The sequence below is a fragment of the Corvus hawaiiensis genome, chromosome 22 (genome assembly GCF_020740725.1).
Source record: "Corvus hawaiiensis isolate bCorHaw1 chromosome 22, bCorHaw1.pri.cur, whole genome shotgun sequence".
In the NCBI taxonomy this organism is placed as follows: domain Eukaryota; kingdom Metazoa; phylum Chordata; class Aves; order Passeriformes; family Corvidae; genus Corvus; species Corvus hawaiiensis.
In genome coordinates, this window is record NC_063234.1 from 1,212,307 (window position 1) to 1,237,239 (window position 24,933).

The 24,933-nt window shown below is 46.8% G+C and overlaps 1 protein-coding gene across 7 annotated transcripts in view; it reads left to right on the forward strand.

The window, feature by feature from the left end:
* The window catches only part of RERE (arginine-glutamic acid dipeptide repeats), a 177,384-nt gene that overhangs the window by 78,418 nt on the left and 74,033 nt on the right, over window positions 1-24,933 (forward strand). For 6 of the 7 annotated variants that reach the window (XM_048326414.1, XM_048326409.1, XM_048326413.1 and 3 more), the window contains exons 4-6: window positions 13,921-14,026; window positions 15,510-15,606; window positions 18,764-18,868. In XM_048326414.1, coding sequence (XP_048182371.1) covers window positions 13,921-14,026; window positions 15,510-15,606; window positions 18,764-18,868 — 308 coding nt within the window. Of the gene's footprint in view, window positions 1-13,920; window positions 14,027-15,509; window positions 15,607-18,763; window positions 18,869-22,252; window positions 22,447-24,933 lie in introns of those variants that run through there. The other variant, XM_048326415.1, reaches the window with a different exon arrangement.

Consider the following 24,933-nt stretch of genomic DNA (forward strand, 5'->3'; position numbering starts at 1 on the left):
TCGTTAACACCCCCTGTATATTTGACTTGCCCATACTTATAATTTTGTTAAGCCGCTTGTCCTTGGCACCATGGTGTTCACCACCTTTGGCTTTTTATTTTACCTTTCTCCTGCCTTGTTTCCTCCTCCTTACCCCAAGTAAACCTGTTTCCTACACCTGTGCTGAGATAATTGAGTGCTAAATAAATCATTATGTGCCAGCTGGAAAATATGGAGAAAAAAAATGTTATCTCTAGCTTTTAGGGAAAAAAAGTATCAAATTGTACATTAGCTGCGTTTTATGTAGCAAGAGAAAATGGAGTTAGAATAAATTTAGCCATGTCCTCTGGTGTTGAATAGTGAGAGCATCTGTCATGTTTAATAATGCTTCTGACCTTTAGGATTATTGAAGTCGAAATTTTCTCTCTGGTCATTTGGGGGTACTTGAGCACTGTCAGATTTCTTGTGTCTGCTCGGCCTCCAAAGACACATTGTTATGCTTCGTGAGCTGCTGAAGATAATTCATTAAAGAAATTTGTTTTCCTGCTTTCGGAAGGGTTTCCTTGAGGAATGTGAAATGTCACTGTGGCCACTGAATTCCAGTGTGTGTCCCATCCCCTCAGTGATGTGCTTGGAATTGCTCTTTAAGGTGGAGGAGATGCTTTTAATGCTTTTGTGGCAGTGAAGTGCTCAGTGAAGGCTTTGGGGCTGTGGGACGCCCTAAACATCCCAGTGCCAGCTGGCCCTGGCCTTGCAGCATGAGCTGTGCAGAGCAGGGCTGTCCTGGCAGGTGAGGGATTCACTGTGGGTGGATCTGAGGTTTGTGACCACGCTGTGCCAGGAGGGCTTGATTTGTGTAGGGATTAAAAAGTGCTGGGAAAGGTGTGTGTTCCAGCAGGCTGAGAGGGACAGAGGAGCTGGCACGGGGAAGGGAGGATGGTGGGGATGCTCTCGGAATACCTGTTGTGTGCCTGAGTGGCAGGAAAGGCGGAATCCCCTTTTTTGAATACCTGTTGTGTGCCTGAGTGGCAGGAAAGGCAGAATCCCCTTTTCTGAATACCTGTTGTGTGCCTGAGTGGCAGGAAAGGCAGAATCCCCTTTTCTGAATACCTGTTGTGTGCCTGAGTGGCAGGAAAGGCAGAACCCCCTTTTTTGAATACCTGTTGTGTGCCTGAGTGGCAGGAAAGGCAGAACCCCCTTTTTTGAATACCTGTCTATGCCCGAGTGGCAAGAAAGGCAGAATCCCCTTTTTTGAATACCTGTCTATGCCCGAGTGGCAAGAAAGGCAGAATCCCCTTTTTTGAATATGTGTTCTGTGCCCGAGTGGCAAGAAAGGCAGAATCCCCTTTTTTGAATACCTGTCTATGCCCGAGTGGCAAGAAAGGCAGAACCCCCTTTTTTGAATACCTGTCTATGCCCGAGTGGCAGGAAAGGCAGAACCCCCTTTTTTGAATACCTGTCTATGCCCGAGTGGCAAGAAAGGCAGAATCCCCTTTTTTGAATATGTGTTCTGTGCCCGAGTGGCAGGAAAGGCAGAACCCCCTTTTTTGAATACCTGTCTATGCCCGAGTGGCAGGAAAGGCAGAACCCCCTTTTTTGAATACCTGTCTATGCCCGAGTGGCAGGAAAGGCAGAACCCCCTTTTTTGAATACCTGTCTATGCCCGAGTGGCAGGAAAGGCAGAATCCCCTTTTTTGAATACCTGTCTATGCCCGAGTGGCAAGAAAGGCAGAATCCCCTCTTTTGAATATGTGTTCTGTGCCCGAGTGGCAGGAAAGGCAGAACCCCCTTTTTTGAATACCTGTCTATGCCCGAGTGGCAGGAAAGGCAGAACCCCCTTTTTTGAATACCTGTCTATGCCCGAGCGGCAGGAAAGGCAGAACCCCCTTTTATTCAGCGGGGACTGATGGAGCCACTTAGGAAAACGCTTCAAGTCAGCTCCACCTTGTGCCTGTCTGACAGAGCTTCAGAGGCTTTCTCAGTGGGTTTGGTTTCCCCTGGCTGGGGCTGCTCCCTGCAGGACCTGGCATCACCCCCGGGGACGGAGCCGTGCCGGTCCCTGCCCGGCTCTCAAAGCCAGGGATGTGATGGATGTGCATTTTTGACACTGTAGTCACTGAACACTAATCCATGGAGAATTTGAACTTGTAATTTTGATTAAAGTGATTGATTTTAAAGCAGCCTCAGTTCGTTTTGGGCCATTAGAGGGTATTTAAAAGGAAAAGAAGTCTTTAATTAAATTAGTAGTGCGTAAGCATCCTGCTCTGCTTTCTAAGCAGAACTTCTGGGGGTTTTTAAATCAAATTCCCTTCAGTTGTTTGTTGGCACATTTTAAGGTTAAAAGTGATGCAAAATTATTAAAACCAACAAACTTGTGCTAAGCAACTTCAAACTTCAAATAAAGTTTTTCCTTTGGGAAAATATCCAAGTTATGTTGTTGTGTAAAGCAATTCTTGTCCATCCACCTGCGTGTGATATTAATATATCTCATGGAAGGCACACTGTGTAAACAACAAAGTGCTTCCCTTTTATTTGTAAAACATCATTTTTAAGACTACAAACACATCTGAAACATTTAGTTTACAGAGAGAATCAAATAAGTAAGATAAAAGAATATATATATTTCACTGCTGTGGAATAGAAAGACATAATTTATGCTCTGTGTCTCCCGTCGTTGTGATTAGTGACCTGAGGCTGTTGAACTTCCTCTTTATGGATTGGGAAAATGCTGTGACAGTTTTCAAGGGAATTGCTCTCTTTTGAGTTTAAAGAGATGAAAATGGGTCTGCTAACAAGGACCAGCTTCAGTGTGTGCTTTCATATTCCTCGTGGTTTAAAAAAAAGAAGGCAAAAAAGAAAAGGCAATTGGGTGCTTTGATATGTGTGAACCCCAGGACCCTGTGAAGCACAAGCTGCAGAATGTGGAATATCAGACAGGGCTGCAGAGGATGGCAGGGAATCTGCAGGAAGGTATTCCCTGGGATGCTTTCTGCAGTGTCTGTGGCTGAAAAGCTTGAGGAAGGTGTTTTCCAGAAGGGGAGCTGCCATGTGGTGTCAGTTTTCCTGTTCTGATGTGTTGTAGTGCTTCGCATGTTGGCATTCCAGAGCAGTTCACAGACCCAGGAATTCCCACTCCCTGTGCTGGGCTCTTGATCCCAGCCTGCACTGGGGATTAGAGCTGCCCTCCCTCAGCTGGGGCAGATCTGTGAGGAAATACCTGGAAATTGCATCCTGATTTCAGGTGTGGCTTCATGGCTTTGCTGTGCCCTCAGAACATGAACTGTTGGAGTTTTGAGCTGGTTTGGGCCTTTAAGCTGAAAACTTCACACTCTCAAGTGCAAAGTTCCATTAACTGTGGTGAAATATAATCATAAATCTCTGATCTGGAGACTGGAGGTGATTAAACCAAGGGGCTGTTTGTTACCAAAGACATTGGGCCAGGAAATCAAACAGCTGGGAGCACATCTGGAGCATGGCTGCTTTTGAAACAGGCACGGTAAATATTGAAATTCGAGCTAATACTGCGTAATATTACAGATTAATTTATTATGTGCTCATTGGGAAGCACTTGTAGGACAAGTGCTGCAGTTTACACCAGTTCAAGTGCCGGGAAATGGCTTTGGATTTGTCAGCGTTGCCTGTGCCAGTGCGTGAATATTTGATTTCACTTTTCCAAGGTACTGAGCACTCAGTGAGCTCCAGGCCTTTTTGGGTCAGGTTCCCAGGGAGATGGCACAGCCAGAAGTGCAGACAAGTGCACAGGCAGCTGAAATATGGGCTTCAATATTGATCTAAACAGGCTTCTCCCTTCAACTCCTGTGTCACAGAGAGGCAGAGCTCCTCATTTTATTGCATAATCTGTAACACTTCCATTTTCCCGAAGGCAGACTCCTGCTCAGCAGTTTGAAGAACCAAGTTCATGGAAATGTTAAAAACAATTTCCTGAGAAGATTGTCTTTGGTGAAAGGAAGCTGATCTAAATCATGAGCTCTCTCTAAACCGGTCAAACCAAGTTTTGTGCAAATTCCCTGAATAACCTTTAGTAATTTTTCTTTTTTGTAAGGTTCCCTGCCAGTTTCTGCATTTATGGTGATGGTAGCACACAGAATCCTCCTTTTTTCGGTGAGTCTGTACAGGACTGGCTGTGATGATTTGCTTGGGGTAAAGCCTTGTGCCCAGGACAAGGGGAGAGGCACCAACCCTCATTCCCATTGCAGGAGGATTTCTGAGTCAGAGCCTTTGGATCTGGCACTGATGGGTTCCATCCAGTGCCTCCAGTAATAGAGGAAATGAATTTGAGTTCTGCATGAGGTTTATGGAACTGCTGGTTGCTCTCAAAGCTTTCTGCTGCTGGACCTGGGAGTGAATTAACACCTTGACTTCTTTAATAGATGTTATTAGTGGCTTCATTTGTTAAAGTTGTAATGCTGTGGTGATTATATGGCCCAAGACAAATGATTAACTTTGGAATTGTGTGTTAGCTTGGCTGGCTGTGTTCACTGTAATTCAAACCAGAGTGTCCATGGTGTGCGCTAGAGGTTTAAAAACCACATTTCTTGATTTCAGAACTGCTTTTCTTGTGGACCATCTCAGCTGTCTGTATGTTCACACTTTCAGCACCTGAGAAAAGGGTTTTTTTGTTTGTATCTCTCTCCCAACTTTTCCTTTGAGATTTTTTTTCTCTTCTAGCAGGTAAATGCATCCCTTTTATTCTCAGTGTAGTTATTTCTGATTTTAGTGTTTTCAATATCTGGCTATTTCCAGATGAATGGAGACCATCTTTCCAATCTTTGCCTTTAGATTAGATTGCAGCCTGTGGAGCTGCTTTGGGGTATGTTTATTTAGTACTGATTTACATATAAATACAAAGAAAAAATCTAAAGCCCGGTGTTGCTAATTTCGCTATTGATATCAGGGCAGACAGCACCAATCTGTATTAGAAATTCCCTGTGTGGTGAGATACAGTCGTGTCTTCTGCAAATTGACGTTTTTTAAACATTGCTGCTTTGTTTTCTTGATGAGCTGCTCTGGGTGTTGCACATTAATTACTGGCAGGGTTTTTTGCTGAGGCTGTGTCATGGCCCTGTTTGTCAGGCAGTGCCTCAGCCCCCTCGTGTGAAGCCTGTGTGAAAAGCTGATTTTGCTCTGGTGTGAAGCATCAGCTCGGTCAATAACACACGTTGGGGCAATTTCTGAAAGGATGTAAACATTTCACTAACTGACCATTTTGTAAGAAAATTACATCCTCTGGGGAGCTGCACAAGGAAACATTCACTTTCCAGGCATTTATTTTCTAAACACACTTTGTGTCCTCATAGGAACAGCATTTGCTTTTGTGGTGAAACAGCCACGTCACAGGGGCTGGCTGGTCAGTGCATTTTCTTTCCTTTTCTTTTTATAGTTTCAAACCCCAGCCGGTTGGCAAAGGTGCTTTAATTTTTCCTGTTATAAAATTCCCCTGCCCATGAGGCGATATTTTAACAGGTGGAGACTGTTCAAACTCCGGGCTGGGTTTGCAGAGCAAACTGTCTCCTGATTGTTTTATCCTTCAGCTCTTGGTGTGTCTTTGTTCAAAGGTAAACCCCTCAGTGAGATGGTAAAGAAAATCTGGCCTCTTGATATTTAAAAGGTGAGAAATCTATTTAAACTGTGTATGATGGCTTTGAATAGCCCCACTGCTGAGTGCTGCTTGTTTTAATAGAAGTGATAAATACTATGGCTGGTGCTGCTCTGCAATTAGATCTGAGCTATGTGCTATAAATGACATTTAATGGCAAATGTCAGGCGGGGCCCGAATGGTATCTTCATTTCAGTGTTGCACTTCTTCGGCATAATGCTAAAAAAACCTTAATGGAATTTAATTACCAGAGTATCTATTCAATGATTAGTTAAATGCATTTGTGATACCATTAGTTGGTGGTGGCTGCTGGCTCCTGGTGCCTGTGCTGAGCCCGGGCGGTGTGAGCACAGCAGGAGGTGCTCAGGAGGGTCCCTGTCAGTTTTGGGTCAGCAGCTCCCTCCCAGTCTGCTTCTGTGGAAGGGCAAAATCTGCAATCAGAGCGGGGCTGGGAGAGGCAGCAAACGTGAGCAGGGATGCTCTGATCAAAAATAGTGCTTATTGCCTTCTCTCACAGTGATTTTAATTACAGCCCATTAATGACACCTCCCCCTGCGTGTGTGTGTGTGTCTCGTTTTGGGATATTTGTGCAATACCAGCAGAGATGTGGCACCTCCACGGCCTCACCTGGGGTTTGTGCCCAGCTGGGTGCAGTGTAATACCCTCAAGAGGTGCTGATGGAGGGGCAGCAGCTTTGTGTGCTGGCAGGACCTTCAACACGAGCAACATTCCCTGGAATACCATGGAGATGTGGGTGGGAAAACAAGCCCAGGGAAGGTGGATGGGCCCAGCTGGGTGTGCCCAGCTGCCGTGGGCATCCCTGCTCTGCCCCATTTTACCTGCCCAGGGAAGGTGGATGGGCCCAGCTGGGTGTGCCCAGCTGCCATGAGCATCCCTGCTCTGCCCCATTTTACCTGCCCAGGGAAGGTGGATGTGCCCAGCTGCCATGAGCATCCCTGCTCTGCCCCATTTTACCTGCCCAGGGAAGGTGGATGTGCCCAGCTGCCATGAGCATCCCTGCTCTGCCCCATTTTACCTGCCCAGGGAAGGTGGATGTGCCCAGCTGCCATGAGCATCCCTGCTCTGCCCCATTTTACCTGCCCAGGGTTCTCAGAGGCAGAGCCCGGAGCTGGTCGGGATCCTGGGCTGCCACAGCTGCTGGTGCTCCCGGGAAGGGACGGGCACTGGGGAACCTTCTGTGCCACAGGGTCCTGGAGGGGGAGCAGAGGGGGGACACGCCGGCCCTGAGCCCTGGCAGCTGTAATTGTAATTAAACAGCCTTGTCCTGGTGCTGTACACGGGTCTGCCCTGGTGACTTTGTACCTCACCCACACCGAGAACCACAGCTGGGATTCAGGGAACATAAAAGGGAAACGGAGCAGAAAGAGACCACAAAGGGATTAAATGAGGTAGTAAGCAATGACCCATAACCTTCATGGAAGATCTTATCATAGTTTTATTTTAAGCCAGTCAGTTTTTAAGCATAACTGCTTTTTTTTTTTAACAAGATGAAATTGTCTTTTGTCATTTAGGACCGCACTGAAATTTTAAGGGTATTTTGTACTTAAGTGTATGTCACTTAAATGAAAACAGGTGACTTGCTGGTTCTCAGCACAGTGAGCAGCTTTGTTTCTGGTAAAGCTGGAAAGTTGATGGAATAAATACTACAGTTTATTTTAAATACAGACATCTCTTATGGTCATTACCTGAAATGAATAATGTTCTTTTTCTCCTTTAAAACCCTGGATGAGGCTGTGTTCAAGGTGAGACGTATCGGTGACACTAAATAAAATTAAGGGCTGTTAGGTGACACTTGTTCCATCTTAGTCAGTTTTTGTCAAAACATGCTGGATTTGTTGAACTTTGCCTTAGAAGTGCAATGAAATTCAGTGCTGACTCCTGGTGAGGGGGATTTCACTGCTGAATTCACTGAGGCTCAGGCAGCCTTTTAGTGCTGTTTATTGCCGGGTCTCTCCCCGTTCTCAGCTGCCATAATTATTCTTTGTCTGTCTCATGTGCAGTCCCTGCCTCGTGGGCTCGCCCTGGTCCCAGCAGAACGTCCCGTGCTCGCGGAGCGCCAGCGAAGCGAGCTGTGCTGGAGCAGCTCTGCTGAGCTGACTGAGGGCTGTGTTGTTGAGGCAGTCTGGCAGCTCCAATGCCAAACCACCCACACTGGGAGACAGCATATGGCAGCTCCTCGGCATTAACATGCGGATAAGTCGGGTACCACCTTCGTGTTTTTGAGAAGGCTCGAGCCTTGATAGCTGGGATTTGGGGCTGGGGCTGCCTGGCCACCTCTTCACATGCACAAACAACTTTGCAGATGATGTGCCGTGATGTAAAACTGATTTTGGCCACGTTTTGCAGTTTGTAAAGGTGTAGGCAGGCAGATGGCTGTTTTATGCTTTGGTGTGGGTATCAGTGTGTGCCCGTGGGCTGAGGTTTGCAGGTGTGTTCATGGGCTCCAGTGCCTTCCCCTGTCCATCTGTAAGAAACAAGGCCACAAATGACCTGTTTGTGATGTTTGATGCTTCAAATTTTGTAGAAACTACAGTAGAGATCTCGAGCAAACACTGTTCTGAACGGAGAGTGCCTCCGAGCAGAAGGACTGTGCATCCCGTGGGGTCTGGGGCCAGGTGTGTCCCTGCAGGTGTGCAGTGTCTGTGCACCTGTGAGAGGCAGAAATTCAGGGCAAGGTGAGTGTGAGGAGTGTTTGACATCTCAGAGTTACTCCTATGCGAGGCTGAATTAATTTCCAGCATGCTGAGGTGACTTGATGAATTCCAAAAGGAGTTATATTTGTGAATAAAAAGGACACAAGAAAAATTCTTGCTGTAAACAGTCAGAAAATGTCAGGCGCAAGCCATTGTGAAAAAATCCGATATTGTTTTGTCAATAAATTATGCTCTCCCCTGCATAGATCACAGAAATGGGCCTTTACCCTGGAAACAGCAATATTTGATACCCCAGGCAGCTTATTCCCTGCTCAGCTCACACTTGAGTGAATCCACTGATCGATTATCCGCGGCTTTCCCAAGGCTTCTCATTTCCTGCCTCCCATTACTGCGCTCAATCAGCCCTGCTTTGTGCCCTGCCTTGTGTGCCCAGATAAGCCATCAAGGCATGTTTCTATTAGAAAAGCTCTTGTAGATGGAGCAGTCATTAGATAACAGTAACAGGTTTAAAGGTTGCAGGCTTTGTGTTGGCTCAGGGTAAGAGGACAGCCCTGCCCGGGCTGCTCTGGGCAGGGGCACAGAGGATTAATCTGCATGTGGCCACATTATTGCTTTTATTTCACATTTGTATTTCTTGCTGAACACTGACAATGCTTCTCTGTTTGCAAGGAGTAATTATGTGTTGCTATGCAGGCGTCTGAATTAAATAATCAAGCTGCAAAAATAACATTCATTTGTAGTAATAACCTCTGCATTTCCAGGCTGGGTTTGCTTGGCTTGCAAACAGCTGATCAGTTTTCTTAATTAATTAGCAAACAGCCTACAAAAAGATACCCTGAGAACGTGAAATTACACGTGCTGTTGTGGAGAGGGAAGAGAAATAATCCTTGCTGTATCTCTTTAGCTCCTGATTTCCAGATTGGTTCATTTGTGTCCCCACTCTGCTTTTTTCTTGTCCCCACAACACTGATATGAGTGGTCTTTATTTTTCCTTTTCTCTCCTTTGACTATTAGTAAATGTCAGAATTGACTGAGTGTGAAAAACAGTTCTACAGCAGGAGTGAGATTTCATGGTGGAAAACCCGTTGGAAAGGGAAGATGTTCTTTTCCTTGTGCCTGTTTTGCTGTTTGTTTCTCTGGAATTGCTGCTATTCCCTGACTCCAGCGTGCCCATCTGTCATCTCCAGCATTTGGCACATTGTTTCCAGAGCTAGTTGTGATTTAACATGGACCTAAATAGGGCAAGTAGTGAAGTACAGTGATTAAATCCCTCTGGGAGAATCTGCAGGACATCTGTGGTCGTTTGCACAGTTTGGTTCATCACAGTGCTGGAGAGAGAACATGGAATTTCTGAAGATCTGGTTTGGGGTGTGCAGTAACTGTTCTGAAGCGTGTTCTAGGGAAAACAGGCACCTTGGAACTGTCACAAATGCTGTGGAAATCAGGACATCCCTGCTTTTAGAGAGAAGGTGTAACATTATTTTTTTCCCCTGTAAGGCAGAGGCTCATTTGAAATAGAGGTTGACCAGATGCTTGTGAACTGAGATGCTTTGATCCATTTACAGATTCCATCTAATTCTTGTTCAACGTCCAAAACTGATTCATGCTGTTTAAAAGGAACAAAACCCAAAATGTCAGCAAGAACAAAACCCCCAAATGAGCACTTTGTGAGTGCTGCAGCAAAAGACAATATTTTCATTAAAGGGGAGAATGTGGTTTTGTAGCACAGGGAATCATTTTGAGCTGACAGAAGGACACTTGAAATTTAAAGCTCTTGCCATGGCTGCAATTTCTGCAAGCCTGGATTTGGCATGTGACTGACTGCAGCTTTTCAGATGTAAAGGTGTAAAAAAGGAAAAAAAAGTCACACTTTAGGAAGTAGGGGACACTTCTTTTGTGTGCACATGGTTTGAAAATAAATAGTCTGCCACAGAAGTTGGCGCCTTGACACCTCTGAGTATAGTCTGCTTTAGAAATGACATACGTATTTAGAAAGTTGGCTGACAAAATAGCATGTCTAGGAATTTCTGTGCCATGAGGGATGTAAATGTGAAAAGGGAGACTCTGACAGACGTTTTGTATTTTTAGCAAGATTGAAGCTTCAGGTTAAACCCCACAAAATCATCCATGTTGGAGAGTGGGTACAGAAAGGAGTTGTCAGGCTGAAGCTTTGAAATGAATTGGACAAAAATGACCAATGGTGGTAAAAAGAGGTATTTGGGAGGGAGATCAGCTCACAACTCCCAAAGAAAACCCCAGAGAAACCCAGAACCCACAACCCAACTAACCCAACCCCAAATACATCGTCACAGACTTTTCTGTAAAGGTTCCTTGCACATCTCAATGATATTTTTGTTGCTGCTTTGCCCTGTGTATGGAGGCACGGAGCCATTCCATAGGCAGCATTCCATGATTCAAATGGGGAGCTGTCAGCAGCGTGCAGCACGAGTCTGATAATTGTTCAAGATATTTACACTGGCCCCTTTACCTTCTCATTTCTAAAGCACTTAAAATGCTTCTCTAATAGAATTTAGGCTTGAGGAGTGGAAAGCCTGGGAAGTGGATGCAGACCATGGCTTCTCCTCTGTGCTCAGCCACACATTTGGGTTGGTTGTGTTTTAGTTTTATCACCTGTTTGCTTCTAATTCTAACGTTGTGTTTTTTCTCCATAGCTTTAAAGGACACATTATTTTTGTTTTCTGAGGTGTAGTGAAAGAAGAGCCACTTCTGGGTGTTAGGATTCCCCTGTAATTTCCTTTGCTTTGCAGTCTTGCCCTGTGAGTGCCATCAGTCCCACCCTGATGGCACCCTTGGCAATTCATCACTTTCCTGGAAACTCCTTCGATCCAGCCCCGCCTCCTGAAATCCAATCTTCCCCCGTGCCTCCGGATTGTGAATCTGATTTCAGGGGAGGAGTTGTTGTTGTTCTCTTTTATGTGCAGAGTGGCTGGAACAAAGCACAGTGAGGCAACAGCCGATGTGTGCTGAGAAGTTCCCATTCCCAGTGGGAATCACTGTCTCCCCATCAAAGTCAAACGCTTGAACTGGCAGAGAGCTCCAGCCTGCATGGAGAGGTTGTGCTTTCCTGAAGTGTGGGATTTCTCAGTGATGAGCTGATAAAATCCTGCACAACACAGTAAATACTTTGCCTGCCTGCATTGTGTTCACTGTGAATATTCCTGATAAGCTCTTGTGTAATCCCTGCTATTCCAGTTTTTAGTGCTTATTGGGTGTTCGCAGTGGGGCTTCCAGGAGTTGTGGCAATCAGCAGAAACTTTTCTTTGCTTTGACTGAAGGACCAAAAAGGGTGTTTTGGGAGGTGGGAGAGTGGTGGTCCCTTATGGCAGCAGGGGAGAAACCTCACTTTGAGCCACTGATTTCTTCCCTCCAGTGTCAGAATGCTTTGTAAGTGCTGCCCTTGGCCTTGTCCCCGCTGCTGAGAGCCTGTGCTGTTCTGTGACAGAAATGAGAGGGAAGTGGGCTGGTGGCATCACCACATCCCCTCAGCCTTGGCCTAAAGCTGCGGCTCCCAGCTCTGTGTGATGCCAGGGCAGTGAAACACTGGCAGTGCTGATCCCTCCCTTTCTGTGGGATCACCTCAGTGGATGCAGATGTCAAGGATCGCCTGCACACAGAATTTGGGCACTCCCAGAGCTCCTCCTGCAAACCTGTCCCCTCCTGGCAGCGTCTCTGTGAGGTTACACAGGAGGCTGCAGCCATTCCTTCACATCGCCTGCCTTTCTCCTCCTCTTTTTCCGAGGTGCCGCAAGTCCCTCTCTTTTCTCGGATCTCCCCTTGTCTGTGGGTGCTTGTTCATGCTTGGGATGATTTGGTTTGTAGGGAACCCTTTGGCAGCACCTTCCCCGGCAGAGCACAGTGTGGATTTCCAGTCCTTCTCCCCCTGGTGTCATTTGCTATTCCAAACCACCACCACCAAATTCCACGCTGTATTTTGTAGTCCTCCCTCGTGGTTCCATGCACAGATGTGCCTGTGCTTCCTTTGCAGTGCTCCTTGGAGTTGTATTTTTTGAAAGATACCTGATTCCAGAGGCACAAACCCTGAAAATCAGAGCATTGATGCTTGTTGTAAACTGTCCTTATGTATGTGAATGGTTTTCGTGCCGGAGTGAAGCTTTCTGAGCATCCCCCCAGGGTTTGTGTAACAAAAGAGTGGGGTTTTTGTCCTCTCAGCTGAGAAATACAAAGAGAATTTGCAGAGAAATGCTGGGTTGATGTTTCCCATCATTGCTGCAAGCTCCACTAATAGAATTTATGAACTCTTAGCGAGAGGGTAACAGATTATTTACTTGGACTTTTTTGTCTTCAGAATTCAGAGAGACTGTTCATAAAAGCTGTGATGCACAGAGCATTATTTCAGGAGAACAGACAAGTCTGCAACCCCAATTTTTGAACAGCAGGCAGCAGAAATCAGAGCCGCCTCTCATTCGTTGTCCTTTTGATTTTTTTCATGCATTAGACAAGCTTGTTGGCTTTGATTGCAAATGTGTTATTTAAAAAGCCACCACAGCAGGCTCGGGTTCCTCCTGCACAGCCCAGGGATGCTCAGTGAGCGGGTTTGGGGATTGGGGATGTGGAAGTGGTGGCTCAGTCCCAGCTTTCCTGGCACAATGCTGCCACTGGCAGTGGTTTGCTGGTATTACACGGGCTCTGCTCAGGAAACGCTTTTTACTGGGAAGCTTTGGATGTTGTTTATTCAGCAGAAAAGCTGCAACACGCAGGCTGGTGCAGGGGAGAGACAATAGAACCTCCCAGCCCAGTAACCTGCGATTTAACTCGGAACTGGAAATGTTTTAGGAGCAGTCTTCGAAGGGTCTAGAGGATTGCAGTCCAGAGGAAAACAAGCCTGCGGTTGCCTCATGCCAAAAGAATGTTACTTTCCCTTCAGGCCTTTGTTTCTTCAAGTGTTTTGGAGCAGCAGGAAGAATTGCAGACCAAGGGGTTCAGAGACAAACTGAGCAGAGTCTGTAGTGACTTGATCTAAAAATTCTCTGTTTAAGTGGTGTTTATGCTCCAGTTTCCTTCTAAGAAGGAACAAATTGGCGGCTGGAGCCTCGATGAAAAAAGAGCATTTGGGGAAGACAGTTTTGTGTAAATTTTGCTGTGAGGTTGATGAGCAGTCAGAGCCTGTAATTATTGTGATTGAAGTGCAGTATCCTATTCTTTTGTGTAATAAAGAAGGTCTATGATTATGTCTGGATCCATCTGTCCTTGGGGGAAGAAAATCTATTATCTCTTGGTTTCTGCTGTTAAGAATGGCTGCACTGAATGGTGTTACTGTGGGTATTCTTTCTTGCATGTTTGGCTATAAATACTTCTTATTTGTGGAAATTAGCAGTGTAAGACCATGCTGCATGAGGCCAAAAGTTGCAGTCCTTTTCTGATCCCTGCCTCTTTCCTTGGGTTAGTTAATGGGAGTCAGTGGATTGGGGTTTGCTGGTCACATGCACACAGAGATACAACTGCACGGTGAGCAGGAGGTTCTCCTTGCCTTTGTCTGGGCTGAAAATCAATCTGTCACCAGAAATGCCTTCCTCCCTTAGAGTCTGACCTCAGGGGTTTTTCCCAGCGAGGACTGAGTGGGCTCTGGTCTGGTTTCCCTGTCAGTAATGCTCCAGGGTTGTTTTTCAGAGCAAGAGGGACCATCTGCTGATGAACGTGAAGTGGTACTACCGCCAGTCCGAGGTGCCCGACTCCGTGTACCAGCACCTGGTGCAGGACAGGCACAACGAGAACGGTGAGTGGGCTCTGCAGAGCCAGCCCTGCTCTGCTTCTGCCCTCAATCCGAGGTTTAACAAAGCCACAACAATTCTGCACAGGGCTATGGAACCAGGACGTGGTGAGAACAATGTATTAGAAAAGGGCTGATGGTTTCTTACCTGCCTGGTGTCACTGGTGTGTGTCCTGTCCCTGTAATCAGGGGCATTGCAGGTGTGGTGGAAGTGCTGGGCTGTATTGTTACTAATAATTTATAATAATAACGACAATATTAATAATAGTGTATTAATAATAATAATTATAATTCCCTCTTTGAGAGAGGAGAGAAAAGCAAAATAAGCCTGGGTCCTTGGTGGTCCTCTTGGACACTGTACTGATAACTAACTGAGCACCAGATTATCTGCAGAAATTGTGGATCTCTTCTGTTTTTTGTGGTTCTGCCACAGTGCCATGAGAACTGTGTCTTTTACAGCCATGCTCTCTTACACACATGAATATTCACTGTGATTAATATTGCAGTGAGGGATGGAGCTGAAGCACTTGGAGCTGAGTTTCTCCTTTTCTCTTTGCAAAAACAAGTGTAATCTTGGGTTTAATAGAAGCAGAAGAAACTTTAGTATCATATACCAGTGCCATTTATCTCTTGCCTCCAGGGAAGACATAACATTTGCTTCTGTTCTTACCAGGAAATTTCCTTGAGGCAACTGTTAAAAATTCTGAAGATACTCCAAGGTGAACCATGATGATAAAAGTTGATGATTGAAATATGGAATGCAGCAACTTTCTGGTGCCTGACAGAACAAAGTTGAGCACACGTTCCCCTTTTTAAGGATATTTTACGTGTGTGCTTTTAGCAAAAGCTCCACAAATCTAACATTTCTCTTACTAATTTATTTGAAACTTCCAACAATGAGATTACAGGCACAGTGTCAAAAAGTATTTTTGATAGCATGGCTGTTTTTTTATGCAGTCTCATGTGAGTGGAAGAGTATCTTTGTGTCTTCCTCAAAGGTATTAGAAAGAAGTCATGGAAAAAGTTGTCTTCCAGTTCTTTGTTAACACTCAGAATTTTTTGTGTTTGAACGTGAATATCAATATTTACCAGAGCACTGCGCAGTTCCTACTGTCAGGATTTTGTTGAAGGTCTGACATTAAATATGCACAACAACCAAAACCTTATCCTGGAAACCAGAACAAATTAATTTCCTTGGTTCCTTTCAGCTGGGAGTGAGTGCTCCTGGTGGTCCAGATGTGTCACCCAGTGCCCCTGAGAACTCTTTCCCTTCAGAAGCTCTGGGAGAATTGATGTGTAAGAATGGATATGATGTTCCTGCACATTAATTCTTACATCCCCTACTTTCCTGGCCACGTGAACAGCGTGTTTGTCACCTCAGAATGGGTATCTGAGGAACTCCTCGAGCTGTGACCTGCCAGGGATGCTGCACAGGGGCAGTGGTGGCCCAGCTGGTGTGTCAGGGGTTGTTTGTGTTTGCTCCCTGCAGACTCGGGGCGGGAGCTGGTGATCACAGACCCGGTGATCAAGAACCGAGAGCTCTTCATCTCTGACTACGTGGACACCTACCACGCTGCTGCCCTCAGGTCAGTCATGGGCTGGGGACAGCCTGCCTGGGACAGAGGTTCCTGGGGCTGGGGATCATTAACACCCAGCTCAGCTTTGTCCTCCTCTCCTGCAGTGAGTGACTGTGCTCTCTGCTCTGCTTCAACAGGGAGCTGCAATTCTGCAGCCTCCGTTCAGTGGTGCTCAGCAGATGCTGGTTCCCATCGCTGCCAGTTCAGGTCTTTGCTGGTTGCTGCAGAAGCACTGCCCTTCCCTCAGTGCCTGATTTCCCCCCTGACAGTGGCATCTCCTGCAGCACTGACTCTCGGGGTGTTGCCCTGGGTAAACTGCATTAAAGGCTTTTTCTGAGTGCTTTCCATGGTCACAGCTTGGCCCAGAGGAAATCTGCCTGCCAGGAGGGAATCTGCCTCCCAGGTGTGTGCCCTGCACTCTGCCCTTCCCCGGGGCTGCTTCTCTTCCTCTCTCCGGGCTTTTGGCTGAACTGCCCAACCTTGACAGGGCTGAGGGAGACACCCTCACTTCAAATGTTTTCAGATCCCAACAGCAAGGCATTATTTTTCAGCTGATTTTCAGCATGCCAAACATGCATGGATATTGTCAAAATGCAAATTGAATAATCTCCCTGATAATAGTGCTCAGATGGTGCTTCACCAGAGCCATCTGGAGACATTTTTTTGTTCAGAGTCACTTTGCTGAAGCCACTTACTTCAAGACAAACTGGCTTCTCCTCTGGTGCGGGGAGAAGTCTTTGATTTACATATGAGACTTTTTTAATAAGCTCAGAGCATTCCAGTGGTGTGCTAGGAGCCCATGGAATTCCACAGTGCCTCTGCTGAGTCGCCTTCCAATTTTAAATCAGCGTTCCTGCAGCCCAGCTCACAGGAGCTGGGCTGTCCTGATGGAACCAGGCTGGAAATGTGCTCAGACACAGAGAAACTCAACTGTGTGTCTGGAATTTTCCCTGGGAGTGTTTTAGCTTCCCTTTTACATCCTTTCAGCTCTTTTTCCCTTTAAAGAAAGACAGAAATGGGAAGATAAAAATGGAATATACGTGTGTGCCAAACAAACTTGAAAAATACCCTCTGAGTGTACAAGATGAGCATAAGGATAATTGCACATGGTGTTCTTGCAGAGAACATGGAGGAGGCAGAATGTGTCGTGATGCATGAAAGGTTAACACGAAATTCTAATTTATTATAATATGAGATTATTTCTCTGCCCTCTGCAAACAAATGGCTCTGGACACACAATGAATTGATGACAAACTGGGTAATAAAACCAGTGATTGTAACTACCAATCTTCTGCTCTAACCAGTGGAAAAATTTAACTAGAGGGTAGTTGTAGATCTCTGTGGAAGTGTGTAATAAAAGTTATGTGCTTTTTCCCTCTCTGGTAAATCTTCCTGGTGAAATGCAGAACTCCTGGTCTGAAATGCTGTGAACGGGATGTGCTGCTGCCATCGATAGAGATAATGCAGCTTATCTGGAAAATACTTACTAGCTGGCAGGTGAATTATTGAAAGGAAGCTAAAACCCTTTCCCCAGAATACTTTAAAATGTGAATTTAATGTGAAATATCAAAACAAATCCCCCTGCTCATTTTGTGTCTTTCTAAATGACTAAACTTGGAAACCAGCATCAGCCTCCAGTGAGAAAATCACTGTTAGTGAGTGATTTTCACAGACCTGCTGCTGGTCCTTTGCAACCTGCCAGGCCCTGGGCAGTGTCCAGGGCTGCTTTTGGTCTGCCAGGAGGGGCATGGGCTGGGCACTGGGCAGGCCCAGGGGCAGCTCTGCAGCCTCCACTCCCAGGAGCAATTTTGCCTCAAAACAGCCCTGACTTTATTCATCCCTCATCCTCCTGGGGCATTCCTGTGCCCTGCAGCAGCTGTTTATTCAGAGCTCCAGGTCCAGGGCAGAGCTCTGAGAGGCTGCTGGCTGCTGAAGCCTTTCTGAAGTGTTCTACCCTGAAAAGATGAGGAAGGGGAACGAGCTGAGCGTTTTGGCCTCCCCAGTGCTCTTGTTCAGGGATGCCTTTGCTGAGGGATGCCAGCTCTGCATCTCTGTGCCCACGCTGCTCAGCAGGATCACTGCAGGAAAACAATGATTCCTCTGGGTGTGCTGGTGGCTACAGCACTTTTTATTCCTTTTTAACCAGAACTGGCAAACCTTTACCATGTTCAATAAGCCCCTTAGCAGCCCATTTATAACGGTGAGCACTGTTCAGGAGATACCAGTGAGGAGAGATGAGATCTGTGTTAGAGCCTGACAGTCTGAGGAAAAGAAGTATCTTGTGTTTGTGTTCATTGCACTGACTCAGGTTTAGATAAAAAGGCCCAGGCCTGTCTGCCTGGCCCATTTCTCTGCCTGCTTCTGATGTGATTTACCCCGGGGCAGCAAACTGGGCTGTGTGACTGGCAGAGCACGAGCAGCTGTGCAACATCAGCAGCCCAACAAACCATCCAGGAAATAGGAAGCAACTTCTTATAGTCGGTCTTAATGCTCATCTTAAGGATAATGACTTCATCAGCAAGCTGTATCAAAAAAATTATTAGCAATCTGGGCTAGAACAAGCTAATAAATCCTCAAGAATCCATTTTTCCTCTTCTTTTTTTAATAAGTCTTTGTATGTTTTACTCTCTCAGGAATGAAAATAGAAGGAAGAAACTTCTGCTTGCTTGGAATTTGGATTGCAGACTTGCTAAAAGCACCACAGCTCTGCTTTTTATTTGGAGTTTTTGTTAAACTGAAGTTTTATTCAGCCTCTTAAATAGAAAGAAAGCTGACTTCAACAATGTGGACAGTAGAATTTTGGAAAATGTAACTGTAACAGAACTGTAGAAACTTTGCAAATTAGACATTGTCAGGATTGCATTTCTAGCTATTGTTTGTTGGGCTGATTAAATTTGGGCTCCTCGGGACTGTGCTGGCTGGAGGAGAATTAATGAATGTTTGTGGAGCACCATCTGAGCTGCTGTAACTGCATTTCCTTCCCTTCCCACCGTGGGAAGAACCCACGTGGATTTTTCTTACAACAGCCTTGTATTTATGATGTTTTGGACATTTATGAGAGCAAGGATGCCTGTGGCTTCTACCCAGATTGCAGTGGCACTTAATTAAAGTAGCTGTTATTCAAGCTAGAATTCTAATGCTGTTTTCTCCTCTTTCTTTCTTTCAGAGGGAAGTGCAACATCTCCCATTTCTCTGACATATTTGCTGCTAGAGAGTTCAAGGCACGAGTGGATTCATTTTTCTACATCCTGGGCTATAATCCAGAGACAAGGTATGTGAAAATGGCTTTTAAACTCCACTGCTGACCTGAGCTGGTGTTCACTCAAAAGTTGGACTTGATGATCTTGGAGGTCTTTTTCAACCTTAATTCTATGAAAATTACTCAAGGGAAGAAAGGTCAAAATCCAGCTGGTAGGAAGGTGGGGTGGAAGGGATGCAAGGGAGAAGCTGCACCTTTCTGAGCGTGTGTTTATACAAGAGAAAAATCAGAGTACGAAACAAAATTGTGCAGTGAGTCCTGACATCCGGATGCATCTCTGGTAAATAATGTGCTGCTTCTAAACAGCTTCTTGGAAATGTGGAAGCTTTTTACATGTTGCAGATTTTATCAGGAATTCTTGGCTGTCTTGTTGGTTGAATGTACACCCCTGAAAATACTTCTAAAAATCATTTGCATCTTCTAGTCAGCAAAGTTGCAATTTAGACACTTCTAAGAAATTACATTGAAAGTTTTGTAAGTGTGGAAATTCCTGCTTTCGTATGAAAATAGTCATTCCAGAGTCCCATAGCAGGAATTCCTGGTTTATGCTTTGCTGGCCTAGAACAAATGAGAGGTACAGAAAGAACTTTTTTGGGAATCAGTTCGTATTTGAGGAAGGTGTGTCCAGCACGCTCTTCAATCTGCCTGGGGTTTGTTCAGCCAGCCTTGGACAGCTGTGTTTGGAAAGCACAGCTCAGGCCAGGCTGTAGCTTTGTTATTTTCTGGGTCCAAACACAACACTTTCTCCATGTATGGGATTTTCTGAACACAGAAAATGCCTCACAAGTGCCAGCCTTGAGGAGTTTGTGGTTCAGGGGGGATATTCCCATGAGCACTCCAGTGAAAGGTGAATAAATTGGCCCAGGGCTGTGCCCACTGGAAGGTGATTGTTCCTTTCAGTGCAGAACACAATCAGCTGTGGACCTTGATTTCCAGAGATATTGTGGAGAAAAGTCTCATTTGAAGCGGGGATTAGATAAGCATATAAATAATAAATATTTGAATTGTTACATGGTAGATTTACTGTTTCTAATGCAGATCTGAATCTTTGTGCTTCAGGGCATTGCCAGCCACTAACTGCTTGCAGTTAGGAAGGAACTCCCTGTGTGGGTATTTATTATGTAATTGCCTATTTATGAGGCTTCCTGTACCTTATTCTGAAGTGTCTTAATCTGTCTTTGTGGCTGAGAGGGAACTGGACTGGTGAAACTCCCTCACTCGGGCATTTCCCCTTCACTGTGAGTCTCTGGGAGCCAATCTTGCTGTGCTGAGCCCTGGGAATATCCCGAAGTTGAACATATAACAATATGTTAGAATGCTTTTGGAACATTACTGGTGTATTTTCTTTTGAGCAGTCCACCAAGGCAAGGCATTTATGAGGTTTTTATGGTGCCCCTCTCTGATACTCAGCACCCTCCGTGACCCCTGTGTTTGTCACTGTACTTCAATGCATTTTGGGTTTGAGTGTTTGTATTGGTGGCTAATGGATGATTTCTCCTGTGAAATGCCATTTTTGTTGCTGTCAGTGGGGTTTTAAACCCACTTTCTGTGTAGAAGTAGCTGTTAATTCTTCCAGCTATTAGAGAATGACTGAGCCTGAAGAGATCGATGAAATGACAGAGCAGAGCACTCACTGATCAGCTAATTACTCAGACTGGCCAGCTCTCAAAAGTAGGTTTTCCTTCATTTGGTTGCAGCCAGGCTTTTTTCCTAATTCCAGCTCTTCAAGCCTGTATTTTGTCTTGGAATGGGGAAGGTTCAGAGAGAGGAGCTAAGTGAAGGCTGACACTGACACCTCTGAGTATACATAGATTAAAAAGCTGCTGAATTTTTGCTTGGAACTAAGAAATAACCAGGTACTATTCTAAAGAGTTTCATGGCCATGGATCAAAATCCTTCCTCCCAAACATTGTTTAGTGTTGTAGAAAAAAATAATGCCAAACATTCAAGGCTTGGATGAATTTCGGAGTGGAGGTTTTGGGAAGCGTTTGTGTTTTAGTTGCACAACATTTGCTTTTCCTTTATTTTTAATCTTCTGGAGTGTTCTTGCTGGGGGATGTTGTGAGCTATGTGATTTTTGGGGTGTCCTGTATCTTAGGGAATGGCTTTAGATCGTTTCAGCAGAGCCACAGGAGCTGAAACACTCAGTTTACTGAACAATTAAATTATTACGGTAGTTCATTGAAGGAGCCAGGCTCTTGGTGAAGGTTCCCAAGCAGGGGGTGGGAGGTAACAGAGAATAATCAACAAGGAAATTGTGTATCCACCTATGCTACAATGAAAATTTCTCACTGGAGTATTGTAGGACAAGATCAAGGTTTGTTTTGTGGCCTGATCTGCTTTGCTTACTCTGTCTTCCAGACTTGAAAATTTGGGAAACTTTTTCTCCTTCTTTAGCCTCATGGTAGATTGAGGCATCTCAGAAAAAAGAGGGAAATAGAGGGAAATCCTCTGGAAAATGCAGAGGGATGTATCCTAATTAAAGCCTTGCGTGCTGCAGGGGAAGGGATGTTACCTTCATGTAAATGGTACCTAAGAGCATGTTTGAGAATTAAGTAATAAAAATAGGGAGGTCAGGGATGAAGGCTGGTGCGGGAAGCTCAGGCAGTGAGTCAGGCCTGGCTCCTCGGGGGTTCACGCTGTGTTCACACGTGCTGGTTGTGAGAATTAATATTCCCTAAATGCTCTGTACGCTGCAGCACTGACAGGAGAACGCGAGTGTTCCGTGACTAAGCTTCGTGCTCCGCTTTCCAGCACATGAACTGTGCGTTCAAACGTGGAGCTTCAGCACCTGAAGCCCTCAGAGCCTTGGAATGAAGGCGATTTTCAGCAGCGGGAGTAGCAAGGCTTTGGGGCTGGTGCTTGGATCGCACCTGGAGCAGCGCAGGGGCCGGGCTGGGCTCGCCGCGTTGGCCGTGTGGGATCCCCCAGCCAAGGCCCCTCATCCCTCATCCCTCCCTGCCTCCATCCCCTCCCGCGGCCGGGGAGGGCTCGGCTGCTCCCGGCTGCATTTGCGGAGCCCGGGCCGCGGCTGATTGCTGTTATTTACAGAGCAGGGATTGCCTGGGGAGCCCGGCTGCATCTCCGGAATCCCGGCTGGGGTTGATGGCGTGGGGAGCCCGGCTGTACTGGCGGATGCCCGGTCGGGGTTGATCGCTGTATTTATTCGCGGATCCCTGGCTGTATTTATTCGCGGATCCCTGGCTGTATTTATTCGCGGATCCCTGGCTGTATTTATTCGCGGATCCCCGCTGTATTTACTCGCGGAGCGGGGCTGGCGCGGGCAGCCCGCGGAGCCGTTCCGGAGGCAGGGCTGAGGGAGGCAGGGCTGAGGGAGGGAGGGAGGGAGGGTCACAGCACATGCTCAGTGCCGCCGGTCCGAGGGCGAAGTTTCTGCGTTCTGCGTGCGGGCTTAGGTCACAGCACAAGCTCAGTGCAGGCTCGGCGAGGTCTCCCAGCCCGCATGTGCCTCCATTTTGAGTTGGTAGAGTGGAAAAGGCAGAGTTTGAGCTGGTAATAGAGGGCTCAGCAATCCATCCCAACCCACAAGCGCCTGTCATAGTCATGGATGATCCATTCAGCCCCTGCAGGTAGGCTACATCACTCCGGCCTCCCCGAAACCATGGTGATTTTTGCTGTTGTTCGTCACTTCTGCAATGTTTATGAGATCATTTCATTGCTGTTGCATGTTCCTCAGAGCCTTGCCAGCACGGCAGCAGCTGCTCCCGGAGCAGGAGGGCACTGCCAGGGGCTCTGCCTGCCGAGGGGGGCACGGGGAGAAACGCTGCAGCGGGGTGGGTTTGGGGGGGTTTTTGGGATTTCAGTGGAGCTGTGTGCATGCAGGTCTGGGCAGCTGCAGAGCCTCCCTGCCGGCGCTGCAGGAGTGCAATCAGGGGACGTTTGGGCCTGTTTGGGTGATGCGAGAGGAGGGTCGTGCATCTGCAGCCATTGGTTGCTCCGAGGATGGGTCGTTCTCCCGGTGATGGAGGGCACTGATCCCGCTGACACTTGCCCAGGTGTGAAGGAGAAGAAGCTGCTGTGGCTGTGTTTGCTGTCAGCCACACGCAGATAACGCTGGTGCATCTGAACCGCAGCAGTGCTGCCTTGTGCAGGAGAGCAGCTCAGGGAGAGCTGTGCAGGCAGCACCTCAGAGGCTCGCCAGGCTGGCAAACACGGGGTTGGGCTGGTGGAGTAAAGTGCAGGGCTTGGGCTCTGAGGTCCTTGTGGGACAGCCAGCGGTGTCACTGCTAAGTATAAATGGGTCCGAGAGGACTCGGGTGTGCTGGTGGAGCAAACACGGTTGTGCAGCCTGTTCTCATTCACAGGGCTCTGTCCTTGTGCAGAGCGGGGCTGTCCTGCCCTGGTCCTGCAGAGCTCACCCCTCACCCTGGGCTCTGGGGCTGGGGAGATGCTTCAGTCAGGGGAACTTGTTTGGGAGTTCCTGCAGTGTTTGGGTTGAAAGGGGACAGGACTGTGTGTGCTGCTCCCAGTGACATCTCTGGAACTCTGTAGCAGGAGGTTGGCCCTTAGCCCTGCACACATTGTCACTCACCTGGCAGGGGCTGTGTCACTGGGGAGAGACAGCGACTTCTCACATGGGCACAGAGTGACAGGACAAGGGGGAGCAGCTTTAGACTAACAGAGCACAGAATGAGATGAGAAATTAAGAAATCCTTTATTGTGAGGGTGGTGAGGCCCTGGTACAGGGTGCCCAGAGCACCCTGTGGCTGCCCCATCCCTGGCAGTGTCCAAGGCCAGGTTGGACGGGGCTTGGAGCAACCTGGGATAGTAGAAGGTGTCCCTGCCCATGGCAGGGGGTGGAACAAGATGGTCTTTAAGGTCCCTTTGAACCCAACCTAGCCTGTGATTCTTGTCAGAAGCTGAGGAATGAGTGATGAATAAACCTGCAGAATTCTGCCTGTGTCAGTGCCATGTCCATGTCTGTATCCTACCCCAAGTGTCATTCCCTTACCCATTTCCTTTTATACCTCCAGAGCATAAAAAAAATCAAAACCACCTATTTCATGTGAATCACTGGTCACTTTTGCCATTGGCTGAAGCAAGTCCTGCTAATGATGACAGAGCTCAGTTCCCTTGAGCTTCAGTCTGGCTGGATCACCTCTTAGTTTAGAGAGGAGTCTCCGTGGGCCTGAGCTTTGGACACATTCTTATTCCTAATAAAGGAGCTACTTGAATATGTGCAGGAATCCATCAGTGCTCTGCAGGAATACAGGGATATGGCAGCTTAACTCGTGTCTTTAACATTGATTTTAAATGTTCACTTCTAGGCTGAAGAGAAGGGGTTGGGCAGCCAGTTTATAACCAAGCAGCTCCTCAGGTTTCTGTGCTCCTCAGGTGCACAGGGCTGTATACTTGGGTTTGAAAAAAAAAAGCAACAACACAAATAGAAACCCAGCCTCCCTGCTCCCCCCAGCCAGAGAAAACCCCTAAAACCCACAGCCCTCCCCCAGAAAAAGCAACCCAAGGAAAGCCTGGCTGGCAGTCGGATGAGGCTGTGAGGTGTCTTGGTGCTGGCAGTGCTCTGAACTGCCCCATCCTCCTTGGTCAGCCTGGAGCTGTGCTCCTGCAGTTGTTCCTAACGGAGAGTTTTGTCCTGGCTGGGTGCCCAGCAGATTCTCCCAGTTCAGGCAGTGCTGGTAGGTGGTCTGGTGAGTTAATGCCACTCCAAACAGCTGTTAGAAATTGCAGATATATCATGGGAAGTGCTTGAATATTGTCCTTCGGATGAAGAGCAGTCTCTTCCCTTTGTTCTGCCTTCATTTCAGCTTTTTTTTCCAGGCATAAATCAGTAAGATTACCTCTTTCCCCTTCCTTCCAATTCTTTAGGATGTAATTTGTTTTAATTAGAGCTTGTTTCCAGGTGTATGGTGGAACTAGGGATACCTTCCAGCTCCTTTCATGCTTCCCATTCTTCATGCTTATCACCTCTAACACGAGCTGTTGCTTCTCCTCGTGTTTGCTATTCAGGAAGCTGGAGACTTGTGTTGTCAAGCAAGTTCAGAGCCCCAGAGGTTGATTATTGTCTCTGATCTGATGAAGCTTTATGGAAGAGTTCC